Genomic DNA, 17,155 nt, shown 5'->3' with positions numbered 1-17,155 from the left:
TTATAAGGCCATCGGAGTGTGTGTTTCTGTGTTTCCGTGTCAATCAGTCAAGAGGGGGGAAAGAACATGGGACTCGGGGAAAGTGGAGCAAAAGAGCCCCAGGCCAGGAAAAGAAGGAGCGCAACACTTTCCACGTGGGCATCGTCGCCCCAGCCTGCGCGCACACACAGAGCCTCTTGTTCTAAGCGCTTCTCGCCCGCCTCTCTCGCTTTGGAGCAAGAAGCAGCTGGGATATTGTTGGCGCTAGAGGACTGGCTTTGTAGCCAGGGGCAGAAGCGCAGGATTCGAATTCACCACTACCCCAGGCTACGGAGTCGGGACTCCATGTATGTGCATGTATATGTATGTACACACACACACACACACACACACACACACAATGGGGCTGGGACCGCTGGGTGGCTATGTGAGCGTGTGTGTGTGTGTGTCCCCGCTTCTCTCCCCTATGGGGGAAATAAAATTGACCTACCTCGCTTTTGCTCCTGCCGCTCTTTATTATGGGCAGCAGCGGAGTAGAATTTGCACTAACGCCTATTACTTTTCATATTGCAGGTGCAGATATGCATCCCTTGGTGCTGTGTGCAAATATGAAATAAGTATTTTCAAAGTAAAAATAAAAGAGGTAAATACTGAAAAGCTTTTCGGAACAAGCTTGCTTAGAAATTCAACCCTTGTCTATCTGTATACTGATGCAGCTGGATTAAATGCATAGGGTGCAGGGAATGTTGCAAGACAGCATGTTTCTAAGTTAACCGTTCCTCTGTGTAACTGAGTCATTGGTTTTTTTATTTTATTTTTAAAAAATCCAACTCAGAACACCCTTGTGCTTCCCCTTTCTCTTCTCTGCACACATTCAACCCTATTGGACTGAAGTGCAGGAGCTGAGCTTTGGTTTGAAATAAACAGTTTACCATAGTTTAACTATGTGCTGTGTATAGAAAAACTTTCTTTTGTCTGTCCTGAACCTTCCAACCTTCATCTTCATTGGATGCCCATGAGTTCTAGTGTTAATGCAGGAAAGGATAAAAACTTTCCCCTATCGGCTTGCTCTGCACCATGCATGGATTTATGCACTTCTATCATGTCACCTTTTCTCTAAACTACAAAGCCCCAAATGTCCTCTCCTCATTGAGGAGTCATTCCCTCCCCTTGATTGCTTTGGTTGCCTTTTCCTGAAACTTCCAGCTCTACAGTATCCTTTTTGAGGAGAGGCAACCAGAACTGTACTCAGTATTCCAAATGTGGGCGCACCATAAGATTTGTATTGTCCAGCTGGCCATGGCAGGAAACAGGATGCCGAACCAGGTAGGTCTTTTGTTTTGCTCCAGGAGGGCTCTTCTTACGTTGCTAGCTGGAGGACTTACTTTTTTGGTTTCAGCCCCATGTTCTAGTTTATCCATGTCATTGTCTAGTCCAGACACAGCCTTCCAGATGTTGTTTGATTCTCATCGACCCCAGTTAGCATTGCCAATGGTCAGGAACAGTGGGAATTGTTTTCCAGCCTTGTATCGAGGACATCACATTGGCAACCCCTGGACTGCTGAACCTGGAGTTGTGGATTTGTATTCCTAGCAAACTAGATGAGCATCCTCCACACTCCTCTGTGCACATTATTAAAACAGCAAATAGAGCAGGAAGACCCACAACTGTTCCTTTGGAAAACCCCTTGCTCCTTCATTCGCTGCGATTCATTCCTGGCTACATTTTGAGTGCACTTTTTCTGCAACCCGACACATCCCCCCACCTTACAGGAGGCAGCTTTCCAATCCACCTTCTTTCCATTTTATTTATGACAATGTGATGTGGAACCATGCCAGAAGAGAAATAGCTCAAAGCTCCTCCTGTAATTAAGAAACACAGCCTATTCCAGGCCATTTCAACATCCTGAACACATATAAGATCCTTTGTCCAACCCCCTCCAAGGGTTCCTGGGTATGCAGTGAAGATGTTAAATGCCTTCGGCCCATAGGAGAAAACTGCTGCCGGATGCAGCACCGGTAGGTAATGAGGACAGAATGCATAAAGTAGCTGCTCAAAATAACCTTGAAGCAAGCAATGATGAGTTAGTCCTGTCCAATTTAATTGGAAGGGCAAACGGAGCTGGAAATGCAACGAAGGATTCTGGAAAGGGCAGGTCTGGAGAAATCAAGGTAGCTGGTTAATGAGGGAGGTGAGCTGGGCAACGGAACTACATGCCCCCATATGCAGACGAGGGTTTTAAAGGTTATAACCAGCAGTGAGTCGCTTATGTACCATATGAATGCCAAGGAAGGCAAAGGAGCCCGAGGGAAGTGGCTCCAGGCCTAATTGGATGTGTATCATGCAAGTCAGCCTGGAGCTTATGGGGCAGCGTTCATGTCAGAGGAACAAACACAGCTTTGCTTTCCTGCAGCATCGTACATGTGGAAAGTATAGCTGACACAAAAAGCTCTACCTTGTGAGCTACTGAAACCCCTACAGTGGAAAGATAGACCTGCATAAATGGGCCCAGTCAGACACAAGTCTGGCATTGGGCAGGGTGACATGCCAGAAGGCGATGGGGACTGTCCCATGGCAGACTTACATGCTGGTTCCAGCAACGGGATCAGCTGGGCTGCCGTCACCCCAATAGACCTGTACATTTGGGCTGCAAGGCATATCCTTGGAGTGGAGAAATGCCAGGAAAACAACTTGTTTGAGGAAACCATAAAGGAAGTAAATTAAAAGCAAATTGCAAGCATCGGTGGCTGCAGGTCGAGGCTTCCAAATGAACTCTGCAAAGTCCCTTCCTTTTTGGTACACTTCTGCCAAAACATACATGACAGCAGATTCCAAGAATAGCCCACAGGACAATGTTCTTTAGAAAACTTGGGAGGGTTCCTCCAAGGAGAAGATATGTAACCACAGATAAGCTTCTGAAACTTGCCAAGAGGGTTCAGTTTGTGCTACACCACATTCCCAGTTCACACAGCAGGTGCGAGAGAGGATGGTGAGGCCCAGAGTCTAGGACAAAGGGAAGGAAACCTTTCCCAGCTCAAGGGCCACCTTCTCTTCTGCACAACCTTCTGAGGGCCGCACATCAGTGGTGGGCAGGGTCATGAATATGAATGTTATCCTTTTAACAGTAGGCGTGTTTCTACTTTCTATCCTCCCTCCAGCCAAGCAAGAGGCATTATCAGAGTTCAAAGGCACATTCTGGCTGGGATGCAAAGCAAGGCTAATGGGGGGAGTAGCCTGGAGGCCCTTATGGTTAGATGTTCTCCATCCCAGGCAAGTACCTGTATGAACTGAACATGGGCAAGGGGGGGGGGGGAGGTAGATGACTATGTATTTTACTGTTTTATTTGTAAGATGCCGAGAATTATTATTTTTTAAATTGAAGTGTGACTTACATTCTTTAAACAAAAGTGTGAAAGTAATAATAGATCAAGATTTCCCAGACAAACTCTGGATCAGTTGCAATAAATAAGTAATTGGACTTCCACTGGATGCAAAAGTCTGGTTCTCTGGCCCCAAATTCAGCTGGTTAATGAAGAGTGTATAAGGGGGAGTGCAGAAGTGGGGCTTTGGAGAAAAGAACAGCAAGCTCAAATCTGGTGCACAAATCCCATCCCTGGGCTCAGCTCAGTGTGTTAAAAGCCTCCCTGTTCCTTATTTCTAACTGTATTCTCTGCACCCCCCTTTAGAGCAGCATCTTCCGAAAGACTACATGGCAGCAAGCCCCACTGAGTTCATAGGGAAATGCTGTTTGTTCCCAGGTAAATGCTGAGCCGTGGTCTAGGGCAGCTCTTGTGACCAAGTCAGGGATGAGTTGGGAATTCAATATCTGGAAGGCCGCAGGTTCCCAAGCCCTGGGAAGCAGGACTGCAGCTTTTAGCCACTTTTTAGCTTCTGTATTAGTGTTCTAATAAGAACCAAAGTACACACCCCCAAGTCTGCCCTAGACCACGGCTCAGAATATTTGTTATTGATTGCATGTGCATCCTACCTTCCGCCAAAGATATCATGGTGGTATACGTGAGTCTCCCCCTCCTCATTTAACTCTCCCAGAGACCATGACTGGCCCAAGTGTGGGAGGAGCTTCCTGGCCAAGTGGAGATTTGAACCCTGGTATCCCAGGCGTAAAAGACGCCTGCTTCTTGGGAGAAGGGCAATGACAGGCCTAGACAGCATCTTGAGAAGTAGAGACATCACCTTGCCAACAAAGGTCCGTATAGTTAAAGCCATGGTTTTCCCAGTAGTGATGTATGGAAGTGAGAGCTGGACCATAAAGAAGGCTGATCGCCGAAGAATTGATGCTTTTGAATTATGGTGCTGGAGAAGACTCTTGAGAGTCCCATGGACTGCAAGAAGATCAAACGCATCCATTCTTAAGGAAATCAGCCCTGAGTGCTCACTGGAAGGACAGATCGTGAAGCTGAGGCTCCAGTACTTCATGAGAAGAGAAGACTCCCTGGAGAAGACACTGATGCTGGGAAAGATGGAGGGCACAAGGAGAAGGGGGCGACAGAGGATGAGATGGTTGGATAGTGTTTTCGAGGTTACCAGCATGAGTTTGACCAAACTGCGGGAAGTAGTGGAGGACAGAGGTGCCTGGCGTGCTCTGGTCCATGGGGTCACGAAGAGTCGGACACGACTAAATGACTAAACAACAACAACAAATCCCAGGTCCTAGTCCAACACGATCTAGTCTAACCACTGCACCACACTGGCTCTCCAGGGAAAACAAGGAGGAACTCCTCAGCATTCACATCCATGTAGGAAGCAGCACCTGGAAGTATAACGTTTGAAGTTCACCGCTGCAGAAAATCACGAGGAAGAATAAGCAACAGATTAAGGTCCAATACCCCTGAGTCCCGCTTAGGCGGTGAACTTTTCTAGCAGGATGTGAGAGGTCTTGATTTTTTACTAGCTCCCTTAATTGCTCCTGCCACTGCGCCTCTAGCTCCCCCTTGCCCTTTCCAGCCACCACGGGGTGGACTCGAGAGCTCTGCCAAAGCAACGGCCTGGCCCTGTGCAGGCATCAAACCACAAGGAAGGCTTGCCAAATAACTTCCAGCATGTGGTTTTAAATAACTTCTAATTGCTTTAAGCAGCTCTAATTGAATAAGTCACCCTTTGGCTAAACACAGCTGGTATTTAATTAGAAAATGCAGAATGAGGCTGTAAGAAATCAAAGGGGCCCAATTATGAGGTATACTCATAAAAAAATAACAGTAAGAGTGCCTGAAAGTTGTTACTCACACACTGTCGGTAAAATAAAAATAAAAAGAAAGAAAAGGCACGTGTTTTGCAATGCCCCCTGCTGGCCACAACGAAAAGCACAGCAAATGTTTAAATCCAGAAACAAAACACTTCTTCACGGGCCATTTGGTTGCAATCAGGCTAGAAGAGGGAGGGGCGAGATTTTAATGAAAAACAGCAGCGTGCCTCCTCCTCTGCAGAGGATCAAAGGGAAGGGAGGTCGGATCTCCAGTTCAAATCGTACAGAGAAATGGCTTGAGGGCTGCCAACGAAAAGCACCAGACTGGAGGTGGCTTAACAAGCACATCGGAAGAACTAAGTTTTAGCAAATATGGTGAGGGCTGCTGGAAGTTTACCCATTTATTATTCTTTTCTCACATATCCAGTTTTCCAGTGTGTCAGAGTTTCAGCATGGCCTTCTCCTCCGAGTGCACCTATTAAGATTGACATACATTCTGCTCTTGGCAGAGACACAGATGCCGCCCACGCTTATCCCTTCACCAGCATCACCCTTGAACTTCTGCGAAACCCTGTGCCTTACTGCTGCAGGAACAGAAAAGGAAATAAATATGAACAAAATCACAATCTTACAGGCTTTAGTTCCCTCTAGTGGTTGCCTTCTGCAATTGCAGACAGCTTCCTTTTGATTTGATTTTTTGGTGCCTTGCCAACAGCAGTGTGACCACTAATGCTCATTTCATTTCAAATTTTTCATAGTTAAAATTAACTGTGCTAACATGCATAGCCTGCCAGGTAATGTGTGTATCACACTCTACTCAAAACTTCTTTTGAAGAAGACTCAGGACACTGAACCATCTCATACAGGGCTAGGAATTACTTCTGTAGTTAGCTCAGCAGGCGACTTCAGATTTTTATTTTTGGACTTCCCCTGTAGCTTTCCTGACTTGCTTGAATAATCAGAAGTGATTTTCTGTGCTAATAATATTATGTGACACCCTTGCTCTCCCTGTTATGGGCAGAAGATCTTGCAAATAGCAGGGCATAGACTATATGTGTTTCCCAACCGGGGGCCATATGGTGAAAAGTGCGTAAATGGGGGACCACAGGTAAAGGGACCACTGACCCTTAGGTCCAGTCGCAGACGACTCTGGGGTTGTGGCGTTCATCTCGCTTTATTGGCCGAGGGAGCCGGCGTACAGCTTCCAGGTCATGTGGCCGGCATGACTAAGCCACTTCTGGTGAACTAGAGCAGCTCACGGAAACGCCATTTACCTTCCTGCCGGAGCGGTACCTATTTATCTACTTGCACTTCGTGCTTTCGAACTGCTAGGTTGGCAGGAGCAGGGACCGAGCAACGGGAACTCACCCCATCGCGGGGATTCGAACCGCTGACCTTCTGATTGGCAAGTCCTAGAGGTCAGTTAAGTGCAGTGGTGGGGTGGCAATGGGTAGGGCTGGGCGAGCCAGAGCTGCTTGTTGCTGCCACGTGCTGGGCCTGACTCTGCAAGGCGCAGAGTCCAATCCATCCCAGCGCCTAGTGGATCAGGGCCTTCGGATGTCGCCGAGGGTTGCAGGGTCTGTTGGCACTGTTGGCCCGGCTCTGCAAGGCGCAGAGTGAAATCCACCACTGGGCCTAGCTGATCGGGGTTGTCTGGTGCTGCTGACTTGCATCTAGTAAATAACTGTGTCTACTCAGAAGAAAGCTACACTGTGTTCAGTGGGCCTTACTCCCAGGTAAGTGGGGGGAGGGCTATAGTGTTTTATCTAGGCAGCCAGGGCTCTCCTAATGACAAGATCTTTTTGCACCAGGTCGGTGAGGACCACTTGCATTTTAAAACTCTCCCATATATACAGAATTCCGTGTGCACCTTTTGGACTGTGTCTGTAGGTTTCCCCCTCTGTGTCAAATAACTGGGGTCAAATAAGTGTTGTTAACTTTTAATAATACATGGAAGGTGGATCTTCCTCAGGAGGTGGTGGACTCTCCTTCCTTGGAGGTTTCTAAGCAGAGGTTGGCTGGCCATCTGCCATGGATGCTTTAGCTGAGATTCCTTCATTGCAGGGGGTTGCAATAAAAAGATAACCCTTGGGGTCCCTTCCAGCGCTGTGATTCTGTTTTTCTGCTTCAACAGCATTTCATTATGTTCCTTTTATGTAATTGTATTTTGTTTAAATTATAAAAATGATAAATAAAACATGTTCTATTTACAAACAAAACATTTAAATAGGCCCTTTCTACCAGTACGACCGGGGAGGGGGGCATGAGCATAGCCAGGATTTTTGTTAGGGGGGCAGGCTTTTGTTAGGGGGGCACAACCTCAGATTTTTATTGATTTTGACTTAGTTGGGGGGCTGCTGCCCCACCCCCCGGCCATGGGGAGGCCACAGGAAGGAAACCAGGTCAGAAGGGGGCCATGGTCAGGAAACACTGGACTACATTTCAACTCTTTTAGTCTAAATAGCACGTCTTGTAATTGAAGCATTACCTAAATAAGAAAGATTATAAACTCTCCTTCTACCACTGTTCTGCCATTACAAGAGAGAAGCAAGAAGTCACCAAAACCACCTGTGAAACCGACTTTTAGGAAAGTGAACGGGATGTGCCAAAAGGCATTCAGTCTCTCTGCAGCCTTCAAATTTATGGGCTGGCACAAGAAAGCTCTATAGGATCCCACAGGCATAGGCGCCGACTCCATGGGGCCTGAGGGGGCCCGAGCCCCCTCAAAAATTCGTTTGGGGGGCTCTGCCCCCCCAATAATTTAAGAAAATTTGGGGGGGGCGCGAGTCCAGAGGGCCCAGCCGCGTCGTGCCCTCGGCCCGCCCCTATTGTCAGAGGCTCAGCATGGAAGTGTTAACAAAGTTTCAGAGGGGGGAGCGAGTGGGGGGGACGCGGGGAGGGGAGGGGGTCCCCGCTTCTCCGGCCGCCTTGCAGAAGTGGCCACCGCCCGGCGGCTCTGCCTTTGCTCGCAGGCCTGCCTGGGGGCTCCCTCGGCTCCAGCGCTGAGCTGGCGGCCCCGATCCCGGGAGCAAAGAGGCGTCGCGGGAGCAGCTAGGCCTGCGCCAGGGCCCTGACCCGACAGCTTCTCCAGCTCCCCAAGCCGAGGACAGCTTCGGCTGTGAAGCTGCGCCTTCCGGGCTGGCCCCTTCTCGGCTGGGCCTCGCCTCTCCAGCTCCCGGTATGTGTGCTCCACGGTGGTCCCCGCTCCTTCCAGACCCTTCCACCGCCCCCTGCCAAACTGGCTGTAGATACAAGAAGGGCAGCTGGGGTGGGCTATAGAGGACCCTGCCTCCCCCTGCGGGGCTCATCTCTGGCAATTGGCTCAAGGAGCCCCCTGAGTTTTGGCATTGTCTCTCCGCGCACCCCACCCCACCCCGCCTCTCTCCAGGAGCTTTATGGAGCCGCCTGGATCGGGTCTGCTTTGGAGGAGGGGAGCCTTCCTTGACCAGCATGGGCCCCCCCAATATTTTTTATAAGTCGACGCCCCTGCCCACAGGTGAAGAGGATCTCCCTTGGCAAGAGAATCGCAGACTGCCCCCATCTTCCATCAGGCCTAGCAAGGAAGGACGAAAACTCCAGCATACCTGGTCCTTAACAGATAATATAATGTTCAACATTTTATTGGCAAAAGGAGGGATCAACACAGAGTCCAGGCACAAAGTAGGGGAAAGGGGGTGGTAAGCACATGTTGTCCATTATCAAAAGCATGCGCGTGTATTTGTTTGTGTTACGCTGGCCCGGCCCCCTGCTGCATCCTCTTCATCAGCTCCTCATCCTGCATTGAGAGCTCCGTCAGCTTCTTGCCCATGCGCTCATGGATGTCCAAATACTTGGAGACGCAGCGATCCAGGCACACAGACTCTCCCTTGGACAGCTCAGCCTCCTTGTAGTGTGGAGGGACGCATTTGCGATGGCAGGCATTGGTCATTCTGGGGCACAGCAAGGAAAGAACAGAGCGTGAGCGGAAGGAAGTGGCCGTCTTTTGGCTGTTCCGAGCCGGCTTTATTTATATTCAGCTAAAACAAGCACATCACAGTTCTTGCCTAAAAGCTCTCTATCAATGCCTTAAAAGCCATGATGTTTCTTCCCTACCACCACCCAAATTCTAATGATCACCAACACAGTCATCCTAAATAAATCTGTGTTTTCCTCAGTGCCAAAGTTCTGCAACCTGCCACTTCAAGCAGGAGATGCCACTTTTGGGGCTACCAATGGCCTTGCCTCTGCTGCTCTGAACACGTGCAAAGCAGAAGAAGAGAAGAAGAAGAGTTTGGATTTGATATTCCGCTTTATCACTACCCGAAGGAGTCTCAAAGCGGCTAACATTCTCCTTTCCCTTCCTCCCCCACAACAAACACTCTGTGAGGTGAGTGGGGCTGAGAGACTTCAAAGAAGTGTGACTAGCCCAAGGTCACCCAACAGCTGCCTGGTGTCCCTTAGGAACTGTACGTAACTCCACAGAACAGAGTAACCTGGTTTATCTCAGTTCCGGACTTCCTAATCTGCCTGACACTCTGGCAAAAATGGGCAGCACCACTTTACTCACCTGCTGCCAATTTTGCCCCAGGATATAGGGATAAAGGACAGTACCTTATTAGTAAAAAAAAAAACAACCCAAAAACCCACAAAGCATTCAAATGCAAAACTCTATTATTATTTTATGTATTATCTACTAAATTCATATACTGCCCTTCATCACAAAGTTTCAGGGTGGTTCACAGAATAACCACTACCGAATGTCAATCAGCATCATGAACTTTGGGATTAAAGAAATTTATTAAACCACCTCTATTTCTCTACTGCAGCAGGTTCAAATCTTCTGTCTGCATAATCTTACCTGTAAACAATTCCACTCAGGCAACTTTCCCCTATAAATTCACCACTCTAACTTCCTCCTCCTCCTCCTCCTCCTCCTCCTCTTCCTCTCTGTCTCTCTTACAACCCTCATCATCCTTCAACTGTCTCTTCCAAATGACATCCTTCACATACTGCAGGGAACTTCTGTCAATTAGACTATTTCTTCAGCAGATCAGGTGTAAGATTCTAAAGCTGTAATTCTAACCCTGTTTACCTGAGAGTAAGACCCATTAAATTCAATAGGGTTTAGTTTCTGAGTAGACATGGTTAGGAATGTGCTGCAAGTTATTTCCCAAACATAATATATCAGTTTACAATTCTAACCAATTGTACAAACGCACACGATAGTGTCATACCCATTTAAAAGCTAACCGACTGAGCCCTAGGCAATCATTCTGTCAGGGACACACAGTCCACTCAACAGTGAAATGATTAAGACGTACATTAAGGTAGACAAGGACTGTTTTTGAGTAGCCAACCAGCTTCAGGAACATCTAAGCTGCTACATCCAAATAAACATGCATGGAATCAGTTTGCATGGCTACAGTCCCTCCACACTTACTTGTGTGTAAGCCCCCAGCGAACATTCAAATAAATGTGCACAGGACCAGTCTGCATGCCTTCCAGGCTAGAAAAATCTCAATAAATGTTTTTCCTCCAGCCGAAGACTGTGGTAGTCAGTGTCTGCTTGACTCCTTTGCCTTATTTGGTGTCTGAAAAAGACTCCCTGCAACAAAGTGTCTCTGCTCGAGTGTCAAGGCAACAAGCGAATTAAACAGCTGAGCAACTAGAGGGTAAGTACGATCCTTTTATATAAATCACTGGTTTAAACAACACAGTAAGACCACTGTGTGCTATGAGCTTAATCCTGTAAAACTTAGAACTCAGGAGCTATAAATTCTAGCGGTAGTAAGTCTGTAGAAACCTATCTTTCATCTCTACTCAAGCAGGGCCACAGTATACCAGACACCTAGATAAAATCTCAATTTTAGAGAGGTGGTATTAAACAACAATATAAAATCAACTCAGATTTATGATTCCCCATGGGACAGAGTAACCCTTAACCATTTTGGTCCAGAATACCTTAAGGACCATCTAATGGCTTGGAATCCTGTCCAATCACTGAGGAAGTCACTTTGGGGAAGTCACTGTTAATGGTTCCCTAAGGCTCAGATGCAAGGCTTGTATCCACCAGTATTGCCATTAGTACTGTGGGCCCAGTCTTATGGAACTTCTTCCACTTGAGGTCAGGCAGGCCCCTTCCCGACTGAACCTCTGAGGACTAAAAAAAATAAAATCCAGCAGGCATTTTAATTGTGCTTTGATTGTATAGTTCTAATTTATACTTATTTTTTTATTGTCTCTTTTTAAACTGCTTAGAGAGTATTGTAGGTAAGCAGTATACAAATTGTTTAAACAAATAATACATAAATAAATAACAAAAATAAACTAGTGACAGTGTAAGCCTAGATTTTAAAAAGCAGGCTTAGCTTTTAGATCAAGCTCAGTACAGTATAGACTTCACTTAAAAAGGACGGTAGAAAAGGACAGTATAGAACAGGGGTCAGCAACTTTTTTCAGCCGTGGGCCAGTCCACCATCCCTCACACCATGTGCTGGGCTGGACTATATGGGGGGGGGATGAACGAATTCCTCTGCCCCACAAATAACCCAGAGATGCATTTTAAATAAAAGGACACATTCTACTCATGTAAAAACACGCTGATTCCCGCAGGCCGGATTGAGAAGGCGACTGGGCCGCATCCGGCCTCCGGGCCTTAGGTTGCCTACCCCTGGTATAGAAGCTAATGCACAAGGGCAAGATTCAGCTGAAAGTTTCAGTTCAGTTTAAATAAAACTAGTTCAGGTTTTCAAAGCTAAAGTGTAACTTACAAGTTAAAAACTACGGAGTAATTTGCACTTTAAAAAGCCACAGTACAAGTGCAGTGTAGGACTGCTTTAAGGTTATTAAGTGCAGCATACAAGCTAAAGTCAAAGAATTGGCTTCAGCTCCTTATATACCAGTTAAAAGCTATTTTCAGTTTTAAAAGCAAACTTTCACAGCAAGTTAATCCCCACTTAATCACTGCCCACCCTGATAAAAAAAAAAAATCCATACCCAGGGTGTTAAAATGACCTAAATTCACACACCCCTTCCAAATTCCTACTCACCGGAATTTGAACAAGTCCTGCAGTTGTGTTACAACTTGGTGTTTTTCAAATGAGAACTTCCTGATCTAACTAGCTGCATTAGCAAGTGGGGAAAGCTAGCCAGGGACATAAATCTGGAAAAACCTAGCCAGGGAGCCTGGTCCACAAGCAACAGGAGAGCCCCTGTGGATGCCTCATCAAGGAGTGAGTTCAGCAGCAGGATGAGGTCAGGGCAAAATACTTTGGCCTGCCCCTTAGTGACCTAACATGTCCCAAGCTCCCAAGTAAACAAACAATAAATTGTACAGAATGCCACGCGTACAGCTATCTTCCTTTTGGATAAAAGTAATGGATGTGTGCTTAGTAAAATGAGCTCCTGGCCCTCACTTTGTTCCCTTGAGGGCAAGGTGGATGACCTGAAATAAAGCCAAGAGAGGTTGGTGGACAAGGTCTCTGGGGACATGCTGTGTCCCCAGGTGACAACTCCTCTGCTGACATACAGAATGACTCTCTATGCAGGGGTAACTTTTTTCAAAGAGGGCCAGATTTGATGAAGTGAACATGCATGAGGGCCGACCAAAGCTGTTGAGCTTTTTTACAATTTTACCCCATGACATATACTGCCACAAGGGAAGGATTAAATTGACCGGCAGGCCGGATTAGGCCCCCGAAATGGACTTTGCATATGCCTGCTCTAGGGGAAGGAGTGCACCACTCTGAGCAAGAGGAAAATGAACTCTTAGAATGACCCAGTCATTGGGGTATGAGCTGTTATCCTCTCATGCCAAGGATACACCTTCAGGCAGAGACAGGGGCAACCTGGTCGTGGGTGATTCAATCATTAGAGAGATAGATAACTGGGTATGTGACTGTTATGCAGATTGTAGAGTGAACTGGCAGACACTGGTGGGGAGGAATCAATGGCCGTGGTGCATGTTGGCACTAGTGACACAGAGAAAAGTACTTGTGTGATCCTAAAAGAGAAAATTAGGTTGCTAGCTAGGAGGCTTAGAGTCAAGAACTTCAAGGTAGCTTTCTCTGACGTGCACAGGGCCAGCTAGACAGGAACAGCTGTGTGGTCTCAATGCATGCATGAAATGGTGGCATCTGGAGGAGGGCCTTGGATTTGACAGGCACTGGGGAATGTCTTTGGATAAGCTGGGCCTGTATAAAAGGAATCGGTTCCATTATACCAGATTGTTGGTGCTTAAAAACAAAAAGGTGGCAAAGCATATTTTAAACCAATTGTTGAAATCCCCGCCATGTCTGTCTGTCTGTCTGTCTATCTATTATTATTACTATTAATTCAATTTAAATACCACCCTTTATCAAAAGATCCCAGGGTAGTATGCAACATTAAGAACACATTTTATGGAGCATAATAATAAAAACACAATAAAAGCATAATTTGTGATATAATTTCCCCTGCGCAGGGCCAGCTAGATCATTTAGCAAGCAGCGTCTAGAGCATTTGGGGTTTTTAAATTTAGCTAAGCGGAACATGGTAGAGACTTATCAAATTTTGACTGAACAGAGGAATCTTTTGCCATCTCGAATTATACTGAAATTCAGTGTTACCCAATGAAACTAACATACAGTAGGTTCAGGATAGACAAAAGTAAATATTTTACCCAATAAGGAATTCTCAGACACAAGATGCAATGATGGACACCAGGTTATGACACCTAGATCTGTCAACGACTATGGTTAAATAAAACTTCTATGTTCAAATACAGTACCCCTGCGAGCACCAGGTGCTAGACGGACAACAGGGAAGGATGCTTTGCCTGTATGTCCTACCTGTAAGCTTCCCAATTCAACCACATGAAGCCTTGATCAGATTTTTTAAAAAGGCAATTCTATGATGTTATCCTATGTTTCTATTTTGTGAACCACCCTGTGATCTTTGGATGAAGGGTGGTATACATTAATAATATGTTCTGCACAATGTCTAGTAAGGTATAGGTCCTAAAGTAGTACATTTTGGTGGGAGGATAATCTTGGAAAGTCTGGGGTACTTGGAGAGAAGCAAAACACAAGTCACAGCATACAGTGCCCGTATTGTTTTCATAGCTCTTATGCTGCACATTTCAAATGAGCACCACTGAGGAGTGCCCTCATGCTTGTGATTAGTGGGTACCTGTTGTACATATCAGCCATCATCTCCACTTCCAACTCAGCCGCCAGCTGCTGAGCCCTCACAGGATCCATCACACATTCAAGTATTTGTCCTTGACACTGCTGGAGAACACAAAGGATCAGAACCCAATGACTCTACCTATAGTACACACACAATCAACAAGGTTGCCACTTAGTCTGTATTTTAGATCGCTGCTCAGTTTTTCAGTGGTCAGGTCCATCTGCAGTCCTGGCAGTAAAAGGGCAGTTAAGTGTGAGCTGGTTTGCACCCCACCTAACAGATCAGTGCTGTGACAAGAGCAGACGCTGACCCTCTGCTGACCCACTAGAGCAGGGACAGGGAGCCCTTCAGATAGCCAGCCCGTAGCCAGAGATGATGGAAGCTACTGTGCAGCAACATCTGGAGGGCCAGAGGTTTCCCTGCATTAGGGGATGTCTGACCTGGATGCAGAAGACCACTGCTTGGGGTGAGGGAATGTGGGAATATGGACCCAAAAGGACAGCACAGGAGCTGTTGTTCTGTTTGCTTTTCAAAATTAAAACTGGCAACGTCCATCCCGCCGCCTCACTGCTTCCCAGCCTGACCCCCGCACCGCCCTCATTCCTCACAGCCCGTGTGAACCCCCCTCTTCTCGTACACGCGCACGGAGGGAGCGAAGAGCCCCCAGGCGGCAGCTCCCGTCCTCTCCCCTCGTCCCCCGCCTGGGCTCTTCTGCCCATCAACTCCCGCCAATTGGACAGCATGTCTACCTCACCACGAGCAACGCTCACCTCCAGCCACAAATATCAACCGGAAGCACGAGTTTCAGGCGCTTCCGCAGCGCGCCTTTCAGGGAAACCATAGAGACTTCCTGGCAGGTATAATGCCTTTCTAGGCGGCCTGTTTTTCCTTTTCCCCAGCGAGGGACCATGGCCCGTGTTGCCATAGAGTTCAGGAGGGGGTGATGGACGTTGGGAAGGAGGCGGGATTTCCTCAGTTGCGCTGTCAAGGGATGAGAAGCGGCTACGTCATCGCCCACCGCGGAGGGGCTTCTTGCCTCTTGACTGCATTATTTACCTTGTGTATTATTTAGTGCGTTTCTTGTCTGCCTTTGTCTGGAAACGCAGGCCGAAGGGGAGAGGGGTTGCAAATAAAAATGCATGGAGGATTGCAAGGCAACAAGAAGACGCAGCAGTTCACAGGAGGGGTTTTCCCTCCACTTCTTTATGTGTTTGTTTTTATGAAATCCAGCAGAAGCTGAAAGGTGCCACACACACACAAGCTGTTCATTACAGCAACGAATTATAAGCTGAATTAAATATGCTGCCTTTCAAAATTTGTTTGAAAACTGATCAAAAGGAGAGGGGAAACAGTTTGATTTGCATATTTAAATACTCCATGGGTGGTACTCAGTTTTACTTGGGAGTAGACCCACCGAACTTGCTGTTGTTTACCTAGCTGGAAAATAATAATAGACTCTTGGGCAGTTGTGGGTACAAATGGATTTTCAACAGATTACTTTCTAAAACGGAATTGCATGCTTATTTCTATCTGAAATAGGAATGCAGTAAGTTCTTTTCATATTTCAGGAGCTTTAAAGGCTGTGATTGTATGAATATATATTTGATTATGGCCCTTTAGATTTAGTAGTCTTACTTCTGAGTAAATATGCACAGGCTTGTGCTGTGTGCTGCCTACTACATTGAACAACAAGACTTCTCAGAAGGCAAACATTTATAATAGGTTATATAACATGTAAGAGTTAGATGTGCTTTTGTTTGTTTTCTGTTTGGTCAGCTCCTGAAGTAACCTTTTAATATCTGACCTGGACAATTAAGGAATCAGTCACATAGTTTCACTGATATTATATGGAGGCTTAAAGAAAAAGGTATATTCATAAGCTGACACCTTTGGAAACATATCCACCCTAAACCTTTCCATTTCTTTTATCAAGTGCAAGTAGATGTTCTTACTCTCCTACAGATTTCTGGAAGCATGCCCAAAATTCATGATTGCCTAACAAAAATCCCTGGGGGCATCTGTGTGACAGTCCCCTGAAAAAGGACAGAAGGAGTGTGGCAGGTATTAAGTCACTGAAGGCACGACAAGAAAATGCTCAGATACTTGGTGATACTGGGCCAAAAAGGAGCAAGCCAGTACAGTCAGAAAAGGTTATTTGTTTATCAGTCTTTTATGTACAGTATTCTGTCATGATGGTGTTAGAAGGAAGAAAAAGATCAGCAGCCATATATTAAAGTAAAAAAAAGAACATATGACTTTGAAGAAAAACAGGGAAATCTATATTCCAAATCTAATGTACCACCTATACCTCAAAGTTCTGCTTGGACACTGCCATCTCAGGCCTAGGACAAACCTAATGACTTGTCTGCATGAAAAACGAATCCAGGGCTTTGAAATCTGAAAATATGAGTCATAATGTCTGGGGAAATGCTATTAATTTTGAGACTTTAAAATTTTACCCTGGACTCCTGGCTCTGATGTAGCTTATGCCCTGCTGCTTAACTGAGTTGGAGCTCTCTGCAGATTCATCCTTTTATGAAGAGCCCTTGCTGTGCTTTTCTGAACCTGTAACGAGACAGCCTAGAGAGGACAGACTGTCTGCACAATTACTTTCTGAGGCTAGATGCTTCTCCGCATTCCGAGTTTGCTGTCGGTCAGTGCTGGATAAAATTTGATTTGGCTTGTGGCTGATTTATTTCTGCAATGGGAACAGGTGGGCACAGACAGAAGCTGTGTTTGCCCAGTTCTCAATGCACTGCCCTGAAATGGGCAAATGACCCCTGTAAAACATAAAATGACACAAAAACAGTCTGGGGACAAAAATGG

The 17,155-nt window shown here is 46.4% G+C and overlaps 2 protein-coding genes and 1 long non-coding RNA gene across 9 annotated transcripts in view; 2 read left to right on the top strand and 1 right to left on the bottom strand.

The window, feature by feature from the left end:
- Positions 1 to 2: 2 nt before the first annotated feature.
- Positions 3 to 3,284, top strand: LOC114601396 (uncharacterized). The gene is made up of 3 exons (XR_003707755.2): positions 3 to 622; positions 1,186 to 1,305; positions 3,138 to 3,284. It is a non-coding gene; the product is annotated as an uncharacterized LOC114601396 (long non-coding RNA).
- A 5,502-nt stretch (positions 3,285 to 8,786) lies between these two features.
- Positions 8,787 to 15,238, bottom strand: TIMM10 (translocase of inner mitochondrial membrane 10). Of its 7 annotated transcripts, none has more exons than XM_028738544.2 (3): positions 15,100 to 15,238; positions 14,330 to 14,430; positions 8,787 to 9,111 (listed from the first exon to the last, which is right to left on the bottom strand). In XM_028738544.2, exons 2-3 carry the CDS (start codon positions 14,398 to 14,400, stop codon positions 8,910 to 8,912), a joined length of 273 nt encoding a protein of 90 aa, XP_028594377.1. In that variant the 5' UTR covers positions 14,401 to 14,430; positions 15,100 to 15,238; the 3' UTR covers positions 8,787 to 8,909. The 7 variants fall into 7 exon arrangements, with proteins under 7 accessions (XP_028594377.1, XP_028594385.1, XP_028594403.1 ...); XM_028738552.2 differs by having other exon boundaries at positions 15,079 to 15,217; XM_028738570.2 differs by having other exon boundaries at positions 14,330 to 14,427; positions 15,100 to 15,196.
- SMTNL1 (smoothelin like 1) overlaps positions 10,699 to 17,155 on the top strand; it is a 29,777-nt gene continuing 23,320 nt past the window's right edge. Inside the window, exon 1 of the mRNA XM_077933027.1 lies at positions 10,699 to 10,833. The gene's annotated coding sequence lies outside the window, so the exon portion shown is untranslated. The remainder of the gene's footprint in view (positions 10,834 to 17,155) is intronic.

This window comes from Podarcis muralis, chromosome 1 (assembly GCF_964188315.1).
Source record: "Podarcis muralis chromosome 1, rPodMur119.hap1.1, whole genome shotgun sequence".
In the NCBI taxonomy this organism is placed as follows: domain Eukaryota; kingdom Metazoa; phylum Chordata; class Lepidosauria; order Squamata; family Lacertidae; genus Podarcis; species Podarcis muralis.
This window is presented reverse-complemented; position numbering and strand designations above follow the sequence as displayed.